At 37.5% G+C, this 18,374-nt stretch overlaps 1 protein-coding gene across 9 annotated transcripts in view; it reads left to right on the top strand.

The window, feature by feature from the left end:
• The window catches only part of PTPRQ (protein tyrosine phosphatase receptor type Q), a 200,190-nt gene that overhangs the window by 2,049 nt on the left and 179,767 nt on the right, over window positions 1-18,374 (top strand). For 8 of the 9 annotated variants that reach the window (XR_006274423.1, XM_043492801.1, XM_043492787.1 and 5 more), the window contains exons 2-9: window positions 1,010-1,147; window positions 1,823-1,958; window positions 4,556-4,810; window positions 7,154-7,371; window positions 13,575-13,761; window positions 13,901-14,185; window positions 15,607-15,891; window positions 17,491-17,760. Coding sequence is in view for 8 of the 9 variants with exons in the window: in XM_043492801.1 (XP_043348736.1) it covers window positions 1,010-1,147; window positions 1,823-1,958; window positions 4,556-4,810; window positions 7,154-7,371; window positions 13,575-13,761; window positions 13,901-14,185; window positions 15,607-15,891; window positions 17,491-17,760 (1,774 nt within the window). In the remaining variant the exon portion in view is untranslated. The remainder of the gene's footprint in view (window positions 1-1,009; window positions 1,148-1,822; window positions 1,959-4,555; window positions 4,811-7,153; window positions 7,372-13,574; window positions 13,762-13,900; window positions 14,186-15,606; window positions 15,892-17,490; window positions 17,761-18,374) is intronic. The other variant, XM_043492806.1, reaches the window with a different exon arrangement.

Here is an 18,374-nt window from a genome sequence, read left to right as displayed (position 1 = left end):
TAAAATGATTCAGTTTCCATCATAAGAACAGCTCTGCACAGGAAGGGTGGGTGAGAAATTCAGCAGAGGTAAGCTAGTTCCCCACTTCATGTACACTTCTGTTCCTGATTCTGGATGTGCAGAGGCTGGGGTGGTTACTAAGGATAAAGTAAACTCTTCACTATGTTCTGAGGGTGGGAGCCAGGGAATCTGGGAGGTTTGGGGGCTCAGGTCTCAAGGGCCATATTTAAACAAAACCAGCAAAACTTAAAAGGAACCGGAGCTCTCTTCTCAGCACTGTATTAACCCTACTACTCCACATTGCTTGTTCGGAGAGAGCAGTAAACCCTACCCTCATTATTACAGCCGGCAGAATAATATTCACTGCTCAATTTATTTGATGAATTTCACAGTATATTTCAAATACTTTTTTTTTTCTTCATTTTTTGCCCAGCTTTACACATTTCTGTTGTGGTCAGTTTTCTTGATTTAAGCAGAGCTGCCTCTTCTTTCCCTCTCAACACTTGCAGTTTCAGAGTGGAATTTTGGCTCTATGAAACTCTCCCAATTAAAACAATTCCATTTGAGCTTCACAAAGGAGCTCTCTGCTCATCCTCATAATCTACAGTGCCTTTAAAAATTATTCCCTGGATGAGTACCAGTGTTAGGGAGCACTCTGTGAGTGCATTCCCTGTCTGAATTCCTATGATGATAATTGCCATACTGGAATTACAGACTGCATTCCTGACAATGGAGTGGGTTTGGGCCACAGCTGATGTTACTTAGCTATATTTGAGATGAAGAGAAGTCATTAGTATCTGTATCTGCAGAACCTCTGAATATTATGAAGCTTCTAAGGACTTCGCAGTTGTCCTTCGCAGGCATTTTTGGTGTGGGTAGAATCCAATGGTAAATGGCAGTATGTAAACAGAACAAGTAACCATAGACAGAGTTTAATCATTTCCTCAAATTTGCTTTTCTTCTACTGCATGTTCTGTTAAAATATATTTTGTGTACTTTTGTATTGCAGGTTTCAAAGAGTCTAGATTGTGACCAAGTGAAAAAATCCAATAGAGCAGTTTCGGTGGTGTGGTCTGATTTCCCAAAAGGAGAAAATCCAGACTTTTATGTTGTAACATATAAGCTTATGGATGATTTCCATCAAAAAGTAAACTATTTATTTCATAATTCTGAGCTGTAAATAGTTTTCTGTTTTATTTAAATTTTATGTGCCAGTAGAAAATGGCCTTTATTTTTTAATAACGGAGATGAATGTGCCATAGTTTAATTGATCGAGTGAAAGTTTAGAAAAATTAGTCCCCAATCCCGCAGTTGACTTCATGTGCCCACAGTTGTAGCCAATGGGACTCAAGCATGCACTTTAAGTGCTTTGCTGAATAGGGATAGGCTTAAGCATTTGCGTAGTTAAGCATGTGCATAAGTGGTGTGCTGAGTCAAGGGCTGTGCCATTTGATACTAAGCTCTCCTAAAAAGGTACGGTTGCTATGCTTCCTGGTGCTCAGTCTAGGAGGCATTATTTCGAACTTGCTTTGTGGAACTCCCATCTGTGCAGAACACGTCATCCTTTCCTCTCCCTCTCCCGTCTCCTCCCATACAAGGTTGGGCTTTAAAGACTCAAAACAGCCATAAATATTTTTGTTATAAATATTTGTTGAATATTTCATAGTTGAATTGAGAGGAAATAGTTTGACACACTGCTGTATTTGATTAATATCCTCTTTTAAAATGCAGGTACCCCGTTTACACTAGAGATGATTTTTATTAATTCTCTTTTGTATTACATTAACATCTCATTAAATCAACAAATTCTTTTAAATTTCAGATTGTAGAAAACATTTCTTCAGTTGTGCTAAAACCTCTGAATTCCATAATTCTGCTAGAAGAAGGAAAGAAATATGATGTCACAATAGAATCAATAAAGAATGGGGCAATTTTAAGTGAAAAGTCATTTAAGACACGTAAGTAATAGAACATAAAATACCTTTTGGCATCATCATAGACTACTTTGTTATTGAAGATAAAATAAAAAGATAAGGGATGAGCTCCTGGCCTCATTACAGTCAATGGAAAATTTTCAATGAACTTCAGTTGGACCAGGATTTCATTCCTGATTTAAAGGAAGACCATCTTCACAATAACTTGTTGGGTATTGTAATGATCAAGTTAACCAACAAGGTGCAAAAACAGTGCTCTTGTGATTTTTTTTTATTATTATTATTTTATTACTATTTTTTTTTTACTTGTGGCTGAGATCTACTTCCTTGAGAGGGCCAACAGCAAAGTTATTGATAGTCTTGCCATTTTAGACCAGTTTAAGGGTGTAATATTATCTCTACAGTAAAAATTGAAATTAATTATTGTACTTGGGTTTGTTTTGGGTTTTTTTTAGGTTGACAATCCTTCATCTAGAATGGAGAAGAGGAGAAGGTGATTGCAGGCTAGTGGTTAGAATGAAGAATTAGGGAGCAGACTTATTGGTTTTTAGTACTGGAGTGTGTGTTTGTTAGGGATGGGGAGGCAGGGGAATTCAGCAGGGAACTGCTTGTGGCATTATTCCAGATAATAGCTCCTCCACATCAGGGGGAATTCTCAGAGGCCAGCTACAGTCAGATTCCAGCCTGTATGCTGCCTGAGTGGTGCAAGGTGCCAGATTTGGGAAACGAATCTAACCCTTGGGGTATATCTACACTGCAAACAAACAAACAACCCCGAAAACAAACAAACAAAACCCCTGAGGCAAAAAGTCTAGAGCCTGGGTCAACTCAGGCTTGCACCATGGAGCTAAAAATAACAGTGTCGATGATCCCGTTTGGGCTGGAGCCTAGGCTTTGTGATCCTTCACCCTAACCGGGTCTCAGAGCCCACAGTTGACCCAGGCTGTGCCTGGCTGCTGCTGGATTTTATCTTCAGCATAGCTGCATGCATAGGCTGTATTTCTTTTGAGACCTTGTTTAAGTCAGTTCATCTTTCTGTAACTCAGTTTATCATTTGTAAAATGGGTACAAAAATACTTAACTATTTCATAGGGATTTTGTGAATCTTGATTAATTCATATTTATGGAGATCTTGGGAGGAAAGTCGATTTTGTAGGGGTTTAATTCACACTAGTGCAGAGGGCCTGCATGAAGTATTATGGCAATAGTTAACTTCATTTAAACCCTAAAATGGGTAGTAAGTGGTAACTCTGCCTAGGTTGAATATTACCCTAATTGCAAAGAATTATTAAGGTATCTATGAATTACGTCATGAGTATAGCTGAACAGATAATTGATTTTTCAGTTCAAATGAAAAACAATACTTTTTGAGTCAATCCGTAAAGGACATTTTTTATTTTTCTTGCTGAAATTAAAAACTGAAAAAAAAAATCATTTCAGGTTGAATGAAATGGTTTGTTGTACATTTTGTTTGTTTGGATTTTGGGTATATTTTGCTTTTTTTTTTAAAAATAAAGCAAGCTAAATTTTGAAACAAAATGTCATTTCAAAATCAAAAGTCAAAACATTTCAGTTCAAAACTGTCAAAGCAACATTTTGACTTTAAAAACAATATTTTTTTTCCCTGGGCTGAAACATTTGGCCTGAATTCACAGATAGTTTTGGTCAGCCTGAAGCTGCATGGTGGATCAACTGTTTGTCCAAAATAATTCACTCAGCTCTAATCATGAGGTCCTCAATCCTCATGGAATATTTGTCTGATTTTCTTCGCGTCTCCCTAGTGAACCCTAAAAGAAACCATGGTCTAAGCAGTAATATAATTGTTTGATCAACTAACACTCATGGCTTAACTTTCAGTTTCATAATAGGTCAGGGTCACCATCCATATTAGTCATTTGGGGCTTCAGCAGCAGCAGTAGTAGCAAGAATAGATTGCAACCTCTTGAGTTTAAGAGGGAGATTTTGAAAAGAATTTAAAGAATTTAGGAGCACAACTCCCATTGATTTTAAAAGTGCTTTTAAAAGTCTCTCTCTAAAGCATTACCTCTAAGACATTCCAACATCTTGCCAACCTGGAAATGAAAGACCAGAAAATCAGGATTTAAATTTAGATCTGTGACCTCAACCTGTGAAGTCCTGAGTCTCTGTAGTGGCATCCGTTGACAATAGTGGAAGCTGAGGGTACTCAGCAGCATGCAGGAGGCTCAGCATTTCTCAGGATTGTGGTGCTACCATGTTTGTGCTCTTGGCCAACATATGTTGTTCATAAATATTGAACCAAGCTGCATTACAGAATTTACACCTTTACACTTACACTATCTTTTATTTATATGCTTTCTAAGTTTATTTGCATTTCTTTCTACTGAATACAGTGATTATTTCAATTTTATGTTTACATACTGTTAGAAACTATTTCAGCGTGCAATTCCATGCTTCCTTGTTCTGGTTGGTTTTATGTTGCAGCTAAACAGGAAATATATTTTTGTTTTAATTGTAGTGTGTCCCTCATCCCTTCCTGAAATACACTTTCTTATACGGTGTGTAAAAATTAACATATTTCTATTGTACTTGTTAATCAATTATTGTAAAAGTATATAATATAAATTTCTTTGCTCTGTTAGGTGGAATTTCAGGCAACAGTATCAAAACACTTGTGACAAGTACTACAGTATCTTTTAACTGGAGTATACTAGCCAGCGAATTTTCAGTTTCGGTTTCACTGAATAACAGTTTGCGGATTATACAACAAAATGATGCCTTCTCTGAGTGGGATCATTTGATGCCTGCAACCTTGTATACTTTTACGTTTGAATTTAAACAGCTGCAACTTGAATTTATAAATGTTTTTCAAGCCATGGATATTCAAGTTGAAACAGGTATATACTCTAGTTTATCATGATCACAAAGATGACACTGATTACTTTACTTTAAGAGAGAATTTCAAAAAATATATGTATTCAGCAGTACTGTGAAGTCCTGAGTCCCTGTAGTGGCATCCGTTGACAACAGTGGGAGCAGAAGGCGTTCAGCAGCATGCAGGAGGCTCTCAGCATTTCGCAGTATTTTAAATGAATTTTAGCCATTCGTAAATTCCTTTTGTGTTTGCTTTTCAAAACACTAGAAGAAATAGAGTTTTAATAGCACAGATGTTTGTAGAAAGCATATTTCAAAGTCACATTGATGAGTATTTATGGAAACAAAATTTTAAATTTGCATGTGCAGGTATTTCCTCATTCAGTCAATAAACAGAAACAATACCTTGTGACTGATTTGACCAATTTAAACAAAGCAACCTAGTTTGAATTTCAGATGTTGAGATGTTAGGTTTGAAGCAACCTGTGATCAGTCCATCGAGTTAAAAAAAAATTGTTGAAAAAATTCATTGAATAAATTCAAGGAAATTGTGATCTGTTTATAGATATTCCTAAAGAAGAAAATGAGGTTCTATGCACATACAAAATTATTTGTTGTGAATTATTCGCTTGGCTGTACTGTCTAGCAGGTGTCTACAATAACATTATGATACGCTGATATCCTTGAGGGGCACTAGTCTTGTCATAGCATATACATACTGAAGAACCTAATAACCTTACAATCTAAAATACTGATCTTGTAAGGTGATCTGCACAGGTGGATCTCCTGTGTCCATATGATCCCATTGACTTCAGTGGGACTTTACACGGATATTGAGGGTCCATCCATATGGATCAGTTTACAGTACTTGAACCAAAGACTTAAAAATCTAAGACAAAGTCAACACAATCGCAGTTTTTGAAACATGGGTAGATTTTGTTGTTGAGTCATGCAAGGAGCAGTTGTCAAGTGCAGGAATAGTAAAGCTTTTAAGGAATTGCCATTATTTGAAAATTAAATTTGGTTCTCTGGCATTGAAACTGCAAGAGAGAAAAACATGGTGACCAAGAATATTTCCTTTGTCAATTTCCAACCTGGCCAGAGGTACTTTCTGAAAGTTGAATAAAACCACCATAATTTGATAAAATGACAATTCCTCCTGCATCTCTCACAAAAAAATTCCCCCCTAGCCTATGCATATGCAAAGGTACATTTTTCTAGATGGGCATAAATGAAGCTCAGAAAGTGACTTGCAAAAGAATTCATAGGAAGCTTGTGGCAGACCTGGAAACACATCCTTAATCTGTGATTAGATACAAATTGACTTAAATCTATTGAAATATTGAACTACCCATGCTTATCCAGTTTTGCTAAGTGCTTTGAGGCCCTTTGGCCTAATAGGTCAGCTACTGGCTGTGGAATTATGCAATATGGTTTCTGACATGTTGTTTGCTAAAAACCTGTAGCACTTTATGCCAACATTCGGAGAGGATGTAGGTTGCATTGCACGTGCATGTATGGCTAACCTAGCTAAGTAGTGGACATGAGCATTTTGTCAGGCATGCTTTGAATGAGACAGGGCTCTGTAGGAGCTACTATTTGATTGGCCTGCACCATTTCTTTTATTTAATAATCTGGTGTTACTATCTAAAATCTTAAAAACTGTTTATGTAGCAGCACAAAAGAAAAAAATGAAATATGTTTACATAAACACAAGTCCAAAACCAAATCACTGTATACAATAAATATATGTTAGCATTTTTTTAAAACTTTTAAATATGTACCTTTAGAAACCAATGAATATCTTCCCTGGAGAAGTCTAACCATACAGGCCCTTTTCCTTATTTTAACTGAACAAATTCAATTTTAACTTCAATCACATTACTGAATAATTGATAAAAAGTTGTAATATTCCTATTAGTTGTAGAAAATTTAAGGAATAAGGATAGTACACATTTTCAGTGTTGATGCCTCTTGCAATTTTATTATAAGTCTCATAATATTTGATGATTTTTTTCTTAAAGCCCCAGTTGCTGGAATCCTAAGATTGCAAGAAAATCTCAGCTTTCATTTTAAAAAAAGTTTCTAATAATCATGGTTATGGACAAAAGCTAGAAAACATGATGTGCATGCACTCTAAAGAACCAGGAGGCAAATAAAAAAGAAGGCAAAACATTTTTTTAAATGTATGGCAATCTTATGATATGGGGTGGCTAATTCATGATTCTTGAATGACTGAGGTTGGCAGTACTGTTAATTTTAATTAAATGTCATCATACTTTATAGACTTGTTTAAGATTTATGAAATGGAACATCACATTACTGGTAGAGAACTTTTTGGAAATAATGTATTTATTCACCCGCAGGTCTGTGTTCACAAGGATGGCTGGCATTCAAAGGCAGCTGCTATAAAATGAGCAAATCAAGCAAGCCATGGAGTAAGGCGCAGCAAATCTGTCAATTGTCTTCAATAGGGGCACATCTTGTTGACATACAGAATGAAGAAGAACATATATTTATATCTTCTTACCTCCAGACAGTCAATCAAATAATCATGTTATGGACAGGTCTTAATGACATGAAGGTAAGTATGTTTGATCTTTTGTTATTTCCCTTATTAAAATAGATTTTTCTTTATCAGGAGAACTTTAATATGTATAATCAAATTCCTGTCGATTTAAAACTTACTATTGTAGGTTGATTTTTAAATAAAAACACTCATGCACATTGGTTATTAATTTGAGTAGTGATTAGTAGGACATTGCGTATTCTGCAAATAAATTGCAAGTATTTACAAGTAAATTAATTATTCAACCATCATTTAAAAAAGATGCTACAAATGATTTTATTTAAAATAATCATCTAGGGCAGTGCATGAAACTTGGAAAGAGTTTGCTTTACAAAGAGATGCTTATGTGTAATCTTTTGAAACTAGTTTATTTCTCTGTATACAGACAGACCCAAGCACCCTCTAGGTGCTATGTCTTGCCTGATCTGAGACCTAACCCTGTACTCCTTATGGATGCCTAAGTCCCTTTGGAATCAAAAGGAGATTTGCCTTATGTGCATGTAGGATCAGGTCTATAATGTCATGGGAAGATCTCCCCAGATTCGTGACCAGGACATGGGGAGTTACTCAAGAAGACATTGTACCCCAAGAACCCATCCCAGATTTTACAGTAAGCCAGGAATGTGCTGGGAAAGGACTTTGGGAGTTGAGTCAGTGATCTATAGATACGTTCAGTAAAGTTAATAATGCTGTCCAGTTATATTGAATGTCAGGGCCAGATTCTCATTTACACTAAGGTCCTTTATAACTCTGTTTCTTTTTTACTCTCACTTTAAGTCCCCTTTACACTGCCAGCATATGTAATGAGACCATAGTGTAAATGAAAGTCTCGCTCACAGTGCTTTGCTTCGGAAGCAACCAGAATTTTAAGGCCATTGAAGTCCAAAAAAGAAAACAGGAATATTTAATGTGCATTTGTGTGGCAGTAAACTGGAGTTTTAGGCCCTATTCAGAAAGATACTTAAACATGTACCTAAATTTAAGCACACGAGTAGTCTTGTTGAACTCGCATGCTTGAAGTTAGGCATGTGCTTAAGTGTCTGGCTGAACTGGGGCCTTACTTTTTAACCTTTTAGACCTCATTATTGGATACCCACTCTCTGATTTTGCACTCCTTAGTTAGGAAATACCCCATTAGATTTACCTCTGCATCCAATAATAGTTATGTCCAAATAAGAAGTGCAGGATTGATTGAAATATTAAAGCCATGACCCCAACCATCTGTTGTCTCATTACAATAAGAAAAACAAGATCAGTGCAGTTTTAGTTTCCCTGTTCCCCTGACATTTCTATTTATGGGATTTAATTAAATTTTGAATCTAGAGTTGAATTTCAACTTTGTATGTGTGTGCGTGTGAAATTCAGCCAGCAAGAAACTACTGTGGTGAAGACTGGCAGTATTTGAAGATGGATAGGTTAGCCTGATGAACAGTGGATATTCTTAATCTTTTTCTTTCATAGAAGACAAAAGTGACAGCTGAACCTTTCAACACTATTCCAGAAGATCCACTGTAATATACAGTAGATCCACCCTCAAAATTCCCATGGATGTCAAGTGGAAGTTCTTGAGCAGAATGATTGCAGCATTGAAGTGATGTTATTGAAACTTAAACTGAATTTTTGGTTTGCCATTGGAACAGTTTGCTTTATTTATATTAAAACAGTTTAATTGTGAGGCAGGGAGATAAACTGCTAATTTTTTAGCCCAGCGTTTGGAAAGAAATGAAACTTATCCGGGCAATTCCATCTAGTCAAAATGAAGTTTGATTCATTGACTTGAGGCCCTATAACCCCATACATCATCATGGATAGAGAGAATGGGAAGTAAATAAATTTGGTAATGTTGCCTTTGTGATATCATTCCCCTACTTCCACTGACCCTTGTTACCTGATTTGCCTGTTACTTTGGGATATGCTAATTTATTAGGGTTACTCTTCTGGGGGAGGGTTTCTGTAATTCTATCAATGTACTGCTTGTGTCACTTGTGCTCTCATACTGAGCTCTACTTCTCCCTTCTGCAAGTTCCCTCTCAATGGAGCTATCTTGCCGGACCTAGATTCCCCAGGGATGGGTTCTTCCAGCCCCAGAATCAGACGAACACACACACACATTAACAGAGCGTGTCTGAGAGGACCGGGTTAATCAGCACTCCCAAGCTGACCCCTTATGTGTCCCTGGACTCAGTAGACTGCGTCGAGCAGCACCTCCAAGCTGTCACCCTCATATGCCATGGGCACCGCACCGGAATAGAGTACGCCTGAGCAGGTTGGGTCGAGCAGCACTTTCAGTCTGCCACCCTCATATGCCCCAGGTTCAGCATGTCCCTATCCCCACTTTCACATTACAATTGTTCTGGTAGTAACCCACTTGATGAACAAACCCCACAAGAGTTTTGGGCGCTGCAGGGATCTTTAGCTTAGGTACGAGGAACGTTGCTGCAGGGTGAATGAGGAAACCAAAAAACACTCACGGGGGGTGCAGTGGGAGGGGGTAGGAGAGAGAGAGAGAGAGAGAGAGAAGGGCGAGGAGGAGAGAGAGAGAGAGAGAGAGAGAGAGAGAGAAGCAACCAGCTTAACCATGAAATTCTTTATTGCCAGGTAATAACCATAGGGGAGCCAAACAAACAAAACAGTTATAATATTAAATCTAACTTAAATTTGATTATAAAAGTCAGGTTTAGAAAACTATAACTGATCACACAAGTCAGGGTCAGAAGGCTTTACTGAAAGAGAGAGCTGGGTTCTTACCACTCCGTGAAGCTTGAATCGATCGGGAGTCCCAGGTGGTGGTGGTAGCTGAGGGTCCAGAGTGCTGGAGACAGGCAGAGCCTCCAGCACGATCAGTCAGGAGGAGTCCCAATGGAACTGATGCAGATTTTGGATCCAGGCATCAGAGCACTTACTTGAGCTTGGGAAGGGGTTTTTGTAGGGAAAGAACAGTGGTTCAAGGGAGAACGCTAGATCTGTTTGTGGGTAAACTGATGGCTCAAGGGAGTACACCAAAGTTGTTTTGCTCAGGGTAGACAATAGGAACTGATCATTCCTGGCTATGGACAGTGTTCTTTCGAGGGAGCTCACAATGCAATTAGGCAGCTTCAGTATTTTGGTTACCAATAAAGGATTTATTAGTAGAATTGGTCTGATAACTACTGATCTGGGTGTGTGCAGGCATAGGTTCTCAAGCAGAGATTCCCCGTCATGCAGTGGCTTCCCTGTTTTTCTGGTCCCAGAGTTCCGAGCGGTTCTTCTCTTGGAATCTCTGTTCTCCATTCTGTATGCTAATGGAGATGCCTCCCTGTCCCATCTCCGATGCAAATGAGGCTAGGGGAGTTTCCTTAAGCCTGTCACCCTTGACCCAGAGGGGTTTAGGTGCCTCTTCCAGCCTTTTCATTGCTTTTTGTAAGTCTTTCTTCTGATTGGCTTTGGTTCAAGCAGAGGCTGGGGAAGGTCTTTCATGAGTCAATCAGGTTGAATACTGCACCATGGTTCCCCAAGAACACAGAGCTGATAGGTAACACGCTGCAAGGTCTCAAGCAAGGCTGGGACTCTGCAATGTGGGTATCTGGATAAACCAAGAGCGGGAGCAGGTAGGAGCTGGACACTGTGTAAAACTATTTTTCAGTCCCCCTGCCATGGGCTCCTAGTGTGGGCTTTTGAGAGGTTTCTGTTGCTCCTGACTGGCCTTCCTTAGCTTGTCCTCAATCAGGGCAGTTCTTGGGCCCTCACTTAGTCTGCTTTAGTTTCTTGGCTATGTTTGTGGAGACAGCCTGGTGCAGGGATGTCACCCCTTTGTTGTCCCAGGCCTTTCTGCCATCCTTTCCTTCTCTGAACTCACCCCTTTATAGCAGGCCTTATTAGGTTGTCCAAATAGTATTAAATTACTCACTTCCTCCTTCTGTAGTGTAGAACCCCCCTCGAGAGAAGGTTACTGGGGTGCCTGGTTGCAAGTGATTTCCTGCAGGAAGCCAATAACTGTATTAGGAAGTAAAATTTTTCTTAGAATGCTGAAGTTAATTTAAGTTACCTTGGTACTATAGGCAGAATGTCATATTTTTAAAATGCCATAAAAGACAAAGGTATTCCATAAGACAAATACTGCCAATGTTGTTTCCATATCTACTACATATTGTGAAGAAGCATTTGAATTTTACTTCATCAACTCAGTTTACACAAGGAAAGAGTTAATTATCAGTTTGGAATTTGACAGTTAACCAGCTGTTTATATTATCTTTACAAGCATTTCTCTGTTTGTGGGAGTCTGATCAGTTTAATGAACTAGATGAGTAATTTCTTTTCAGAATGGCAGGAGATAATAATGAACATGCTTGATTTTCAAGCACCTTGCTGAACTTTCTTCCCAGATAATTTGTGACTTTACACTGTACAAACAGTATGCAGATTTTTGTGTGTTACTACTGCAATTAGTTTGCCATCTGAGAAATTTAGAAAAATTTGATTTTTGTATTTACAGTATTGTCAACTCAAGTGTTAAAATCATGAGTCAGTCCCCCTAAAATAGAGATCAGATTAAAAAAATCATTTTGGGTTCTTTTTATTTGCCTCTTGGTTTTTGCACCTTTAGGATACATTTTTCCAAGTTTTCTCTAAAACCCTCAGGGCTAGAAACCTGTTTAAAAAAAATTAAAGCTGAAATTCTCACTTAATCAGAGGATTCCAGAAGCTTTAAGAAAAATGCCAAATATTGCGAGACTTGCCATAAAATCACAAGAGTTGATTAGCAATTATTATTTATTCTTTCTGTTTTTCATTCTGTAGTCCTTTCCTGACACTGAGCTACATTTAAAACTTTATAGACATCAGTGAGTGTACTGGATGAGGGCAGGATATCATGGTGATGATTACCTTAGAAGTAGCTTATAATAGAGAATTAAGATTGGGGCTCTTAAGGTGAGATTTTCTACCCCGCTCTAGCTCCTGTATGCCAGATAAAGAGGCTCTGAAAGCCCTGATTCTGGCTGGAGGACAATTCCCCTGATATAAGAACCTCAGAAGACAATCGCAGGCTCATTGGCTGTCTTCTGAAGTTCTGCTTACAAGCCCTGGTGTTGGAGGCATGTTCAGGGTGAAACCACAGCGCATAGTGTAGCTGTCCCAATTTGGTTCAAGATGCTGATATATGGTCCCTGGACTCGCCCAGAATCGTTAATTTGAGTAAACTATAATTATATATTACAAGCTATCAAAATCCAATCTTTGGATGCTTATTAGATATAGGGGGGTCTTTTGCTAGAGGTTGAACCAATTTTTATGGGGACACTCTAAATAACAAGCTATATCCATTTTTAATATATCACATACTTCAAACCCTGCACATAGTTCCTCAGCCAAAACAACCTGAACTCATCTTTGTTTACATCACAGCTTTCACTAGAATAGGGTGAAAATCAGGTACCGGTTTCAATGTAAACTTTTCCATGTGTTTTTAATTGATGTTAATTTCAGTTGCTGTATTTTAACATTATGGGGGAAATTTTCAAAGGCACAAATGGCAGTTCGGGGAAAGTCATTGAGAATTAGCTGTCTGTCATATGTACTTTTGAAAATCTTCCTCTAACCCTTTAAACCATGGCAAAATGGAAACATTGAGCATTGCAATGAAAGCAACAGTATCATGTTGTGATATGAACTGAGAACATTGTTGGCCCCAGAAAAACAATTTCATTTGCTTTAAATGTTCTCAAAGTCTTGTTTACAGTAGGCAAGCTTTCAGGATAAATTTTTTTTCCTGAATTTGTTCAGAATCATTGACTACCCCGTATCATTTCCAGAAATGAGATATAATTTTATCAACAAAACTAGCTATGAGCAGGTGATCACCATTAATTTTTTTATTGTGATATACAACACTTTTTAAGTTGCTTCATAAATATTACTAGGATTATTAGAGGATTTTTTTAAAATTATTGATCCCTCTGCATTAACCTCATGTAGCTTTTATCATAACATATGATTTCTAGCAAGATATTTTACATCATAATTATGGTGGAGTGGTGGCAACACCATAGTTTAGTTTAATAATTCAAAATGTCCCACATAAATAATTTGTGCAAATAAGTGCAAGATGTAAATACTAAGTTCAAGATATGATATACTAAATGTAAATACTAAGTTCAGCAATATTGTAGAAAAGATGAATGGTAATAATTCAGCGGTGTAACTTTAAAAGAAATATTTCCCGTATTTTTTGTTTATTGCAGGAAGAAGGTCACTTTTTGTGGACAGATGGATCTCCTTATCTTGGAAAAGATGAAATCTCGTCCTTGTCCTTGATACCAGAGAATGAAACTGACTGCTATGCTTTTCAGCAAAATCCAACTGGTCCAAACTATTTCTTCACAGGATTTTTCTGCTATATATCTTTGCCATATATTTGTGAATATGAATGTAACTATATTTCTTTCAGTCTTTTACATTTATTTGAAAGTGTTTTTCCCCCCCATAAAACTACATTAATGATGTTAATTTTAGAAAAATCAGCCTTTATATTTATCAATTATTCTAAACTTTTGATGTTCTTTTTCAGTACCTTCTGTACCAGAAAACTTTGTGTTTAACGTGCAAGATGTCAATACAACTGAAGCTGTGTTTGTTTGGAGTGATTTGAATGGCTGGCTTAAATCAGGATTTGAACTTATAATTAAATACTATTTTGATGATTCAGAACAACATTTTGAGCGCTTGCCTCTAAATACAACACACACAACAATTGTGAAATTGTCTCCTGGTCGCCTCTATACGGTTTTACTATCAGCAAGGAGCCCCAGAGGGGCACAGGCTAACTTAAGTCCAGTTCTGATGGTAGAGACAAGTAAGTTACAAAACTTAGAGGAATAATAATCATTCAATCATTCACTTTTTCATATATTTTTTCTTTTAAGACACTATGTTTTGTGTTCATAGACGTGCTAAAATTAGAGACAGGCTGAACTGAAATCTTGGATATGAACACTGCAAGATTTTAGAGTGTTCAAAATCTTGATCTTAATCCATAGCTAAAATGCACTATTGGAACAGACGGTGAAAGGACTGAGGATTTACATACGGCTTAAGTAGAAAACAGGCTAAAATGTGACTAGCTGTAAGGTCAAGGATTTAACTTCTGATTTAAAAAATATTTCAAAACCTCAATCCTGTCATCATTCTGCACCTAGAACTTCCACTGAGGTCAAAAGGGTAGGGGTCAGGCTGTCGGTAAAAGGTGAAAAAGCACCCATTTGCCCACCAAGATTTAATAAAATTGCACAGGTTCTAATTCTCAAGGAAATATGCTATATCCATATCTATAAAGCAAAGGTAAAGACAAATTTTGCAGTTGGAAATATACTATAGTTGACCCAATGGAGCGAGCTAAATGGAATAGAGACAAATGTATAACCCAATTATCTACTGTCGTACCAAAATCTAACTCAACACACTCAGTGAACACTAGCAAACACTGGATAAAGATGATTAATTCCTTTGAATCAAAGGTGAGTCAAAGCGAAATCTTAAGAATAAATTACTTCAGAGACACAAACAAAACTCGAAAACCACTCAGTCTGCCAAAGAATGATACCACAAGTAGAGGAACATATTTTACATATTTTTACAATTTAATTTCTGTCTGAATCCAATCATTTTGTACCTTCTGTTTGAAAGTAGTATAGACAAAAAAGTATGAAATTATACTTTTTGTTCCAAAGTGAAAGTTAAATGTTTTTTTTAAAGAAATAAACTTTTTAGGTGTAAAAATTGAGTATATGAAACGACTGAGATAATTAAGTTGCTAGAAGGAGAGGATGCCGTTATAGGGAATCAACTGCATATCATCTGGGATTATTCCAAACTGAAAGACTTTTTTGGTCTGATCTTGAAAACTGATTGCAGGGGGAAATCCTTCAAGTTCCTATCTCTGTGGTGTTAGGATCTGCAGAAATTAAACTAGGATAGATACTATGGGCTGGATTAGCATCTGGCTAACCAGTATGAATAAGGGACAGGGCATGGTTGCATTTCCCTAGAAGCAGAAAAGATACCAAATTGCTCCATAGGGAAGTAAGGTGTACTAGTCCTCTACCTGGTGGATTTTACTCCCTCCTCGGTACTGGCTCAGGTTTACTGGCTTGTGCGTTGAGGTAGTGAGACTCCACCCACCTCCAACTCCTGCATATTTGGCTATATCTTTAATAAATAGTAACTAAAAATTGCTAGAACTATTTTCTTATTTTCCTTTTTTAATTTTGTCATCAGGGCCATTACATTCTCACGGTTTAGAGGCTACACATGTATCATCAACAGAAATCTATTTACAATGGGACCCCCCAGAGAACTTCTCCAATGCATCTTTTCATCACTATCTTGTCACTATTTTGGATGCTGAAGTAAACACATCAGAGAAATTACCAGTTCAGAAAAGCACCACTTCAACGATAATTAGAAACATCAAGTCGTATCATCAGTACAAGATATATTTACAGAGTGTAGCAGAAAAGGGATCTCTAAGCTGCAGTGAGAAGCCTATATTAATTACAACAGGTAATTACATATATAGATCTTTTCCATTTAAATTGAAAATAGAAAGCACAAAGTTATTGTTAATTGGTACTATATAGGTAGTAATTTACTGGTACATGTTTGGAGGCAAGCCAGGCAAATTCTCTTTCTCTAAATTGCCTCTATCGTTCATTAATTTTCCAGATGAAGAGTGTATCTATCCTCTTTTTTTCCCCAGTGGCTTGTGTTAATATTTGCTAAATAAATTTCATTATGGTTTATATATATTTATTTACACAGCTCATATATTTAATGATAATAAAATGGCTAAATCCCCATGTGCTCCAGTGTAGGTTTGAACATAAAAACATGATGAATGTGAAGTTTAAGCAAATGTGGTAAATTAAATGTGAGCTGACCAGTGCACCAATTAGGAGGGTTTTTTTGCAATTTGCACTTGGCAATTGCTCAAAGTTCCATAGGCTGTGGAACAGGGGGGGCCATGACTCAAACACTTTTAAGCAGCAATCTCTTACTAAATCAGGACAGCTACTGCTGAAGCAGTCCAGAATGTCACTCTGGCTGTGTGGTTGCAATGCAGTTGAAATTTGACCCAGACAATCCTTGGAGGAGTGGGAGAGCCAAATTTCAGTGAATGCCGGTGTGATCTGGTGCACAGGGTCACAATGCCACTCAAATTTGGCTTGGCTACCCCTCTGTCAAGACAAGTGGGGTTGTGACCTGTTGTATTGGCAGTCTGTTCGGTGGAATGCAGGGGAATCTGCTGAGAACTTGATTCCTGGCAGCACTGGCTCTGTTGGTAAGAGAGGGGGAGACTCCTTGGTCGGGGGAGACCCGGAGTTTCTGTAGGAGCAGGAGAGGGGAGAGAGTATGGGGAACAGAACAGGGTCTCTGCTGAGGGGTAATTCCCATCCCCCCAAGAAATATCTCATTTGACTTACATGAAGATAGATCAATGATTATACTAATGGTAAGATTTTGATACCCTCATTCACAGTGTTTAGTCCTTTACTCTGACTATTTCCACTGCAATGGAAAGGACTAATTGCAGAGTAGGGTACTACTGATTGTGAGTAAAGGTGGCCACAGAGGATGACTGGAGCAATTTTAATAAAATACTAGTAATAAACAATACTTTTTCATATACCAGTCACTATTAAACCATCCATCTTTTATATTTATGTGGAGACTCAACAGCACAGAGACAAAGAGCACAGTACTGTTCATCCTTTCACACATTCGGGATAGCTCATCTTCCCCTTCCCATCTTGCCCACTTCCTCAAGCCTTGTCCTTAATGTTTCCACCTGCCCACCCCATCCTGCAATATAAAACCACAGAGAGATACAACAAGATTCAAAACAGAAACTGAAGTTTAAGTGAAAGAATGCAATTCAAAAATCATTAACTACAGAAGGTGAGTATATAATCTGATATAACCTCTCTTTTGAGTAAAGTACTGTATAAATTTAGAGGTTTCTCTTGCTATGGTTATGTATGTGTCTTATTCAAGCATCACAAAAGAAAACATAAAACCAAAGGATTGCATTAGGAAGGGTTACTAAATGGACAATACTTTTGACTTGTGTTTATACACTGTAATTTTTTGTCTTTATTTAAGCTGTCAGTCCACCTAGCAATGTTGTTGTTCATCCCGAGGATGTTCAAGAAGAGAGTGTAATTCTTCACTGGAACGTACCACAAGAGGGCCTCGGATCCTACATTCAAGTGAAACCTACCACAGATGTGGATGAAACTGTAAAGTTTTTAGTAAACACCACAGATAGATTTAAGATTAATCATCTAGTTCCTGGCATGACTTATGAAATAGCAGTGGCAACTGTGAATAATGGAAATATGAGTGAACTGAAGACCATTCAATGCACCCTAAGTAAGATAAAATTTTAAAGATTAACATTTTTCTATTACTATTGTTTAGCATAAATGATTTGGCAGATTGGGTAGTCTTGCCTGGTAATACTGGGTCTAAACTGAGAGATTCAATGCATTTATGTAAACTGGCAGAGGCACAGTCTTTAAATTAGAGCTTCAGAATTACATAGCACAAGAATGGTACAGCATTGTATCATAACCATGCTTAGAAGTGCAATGGCAGCACTGAATGGAATTGTGTGAGAGAGATGGGGACCAGATAGGACATTTACTCCCACTGTGAAAAGAAATTGGGTGTGTTGTGGATTTGAAATGGAGTGACTGAATATGGGAATGGTTCAGGTTAGATAATCTGTATATTCATCTGTTATTGGAAAGGCTGTTAATCCAAGTAAATGCCAGGAATTATGTAGGCTGCTACAGCCAGAGTATGTTGACAAAGATGTAAATGGATAAGGGAAAAAGAGTTAAAGGCTAATAAGTAGTAATATGGTGCACATAATCTATGAGAATTAAAAACTGTACATTGTTTATCTAAAGGTCTTCCCTGTTATACTTAGTCTCCAGGGATACAGAGAGACTATATATAGAGAGACTGGTACAATATAGATG

Source organism: Dermochelys coriacea, chromosome 1 (assembly GCF_009764565.3).
Source record: "Dermochelys coriacea isolate rDerCor1 chromosome 1, rDerCor1.pri.v4, whole genome shotgun sequence".
Classification (NCBI taxonomy): Eukaryota; Metazoa; Chordata; order Testudines; family Dermochelyidae; genus Dermochelys; species Dermochelys coriacea.
This window is presented reverse-complemented; position numbering and strand designations above follow the sequence as displayed.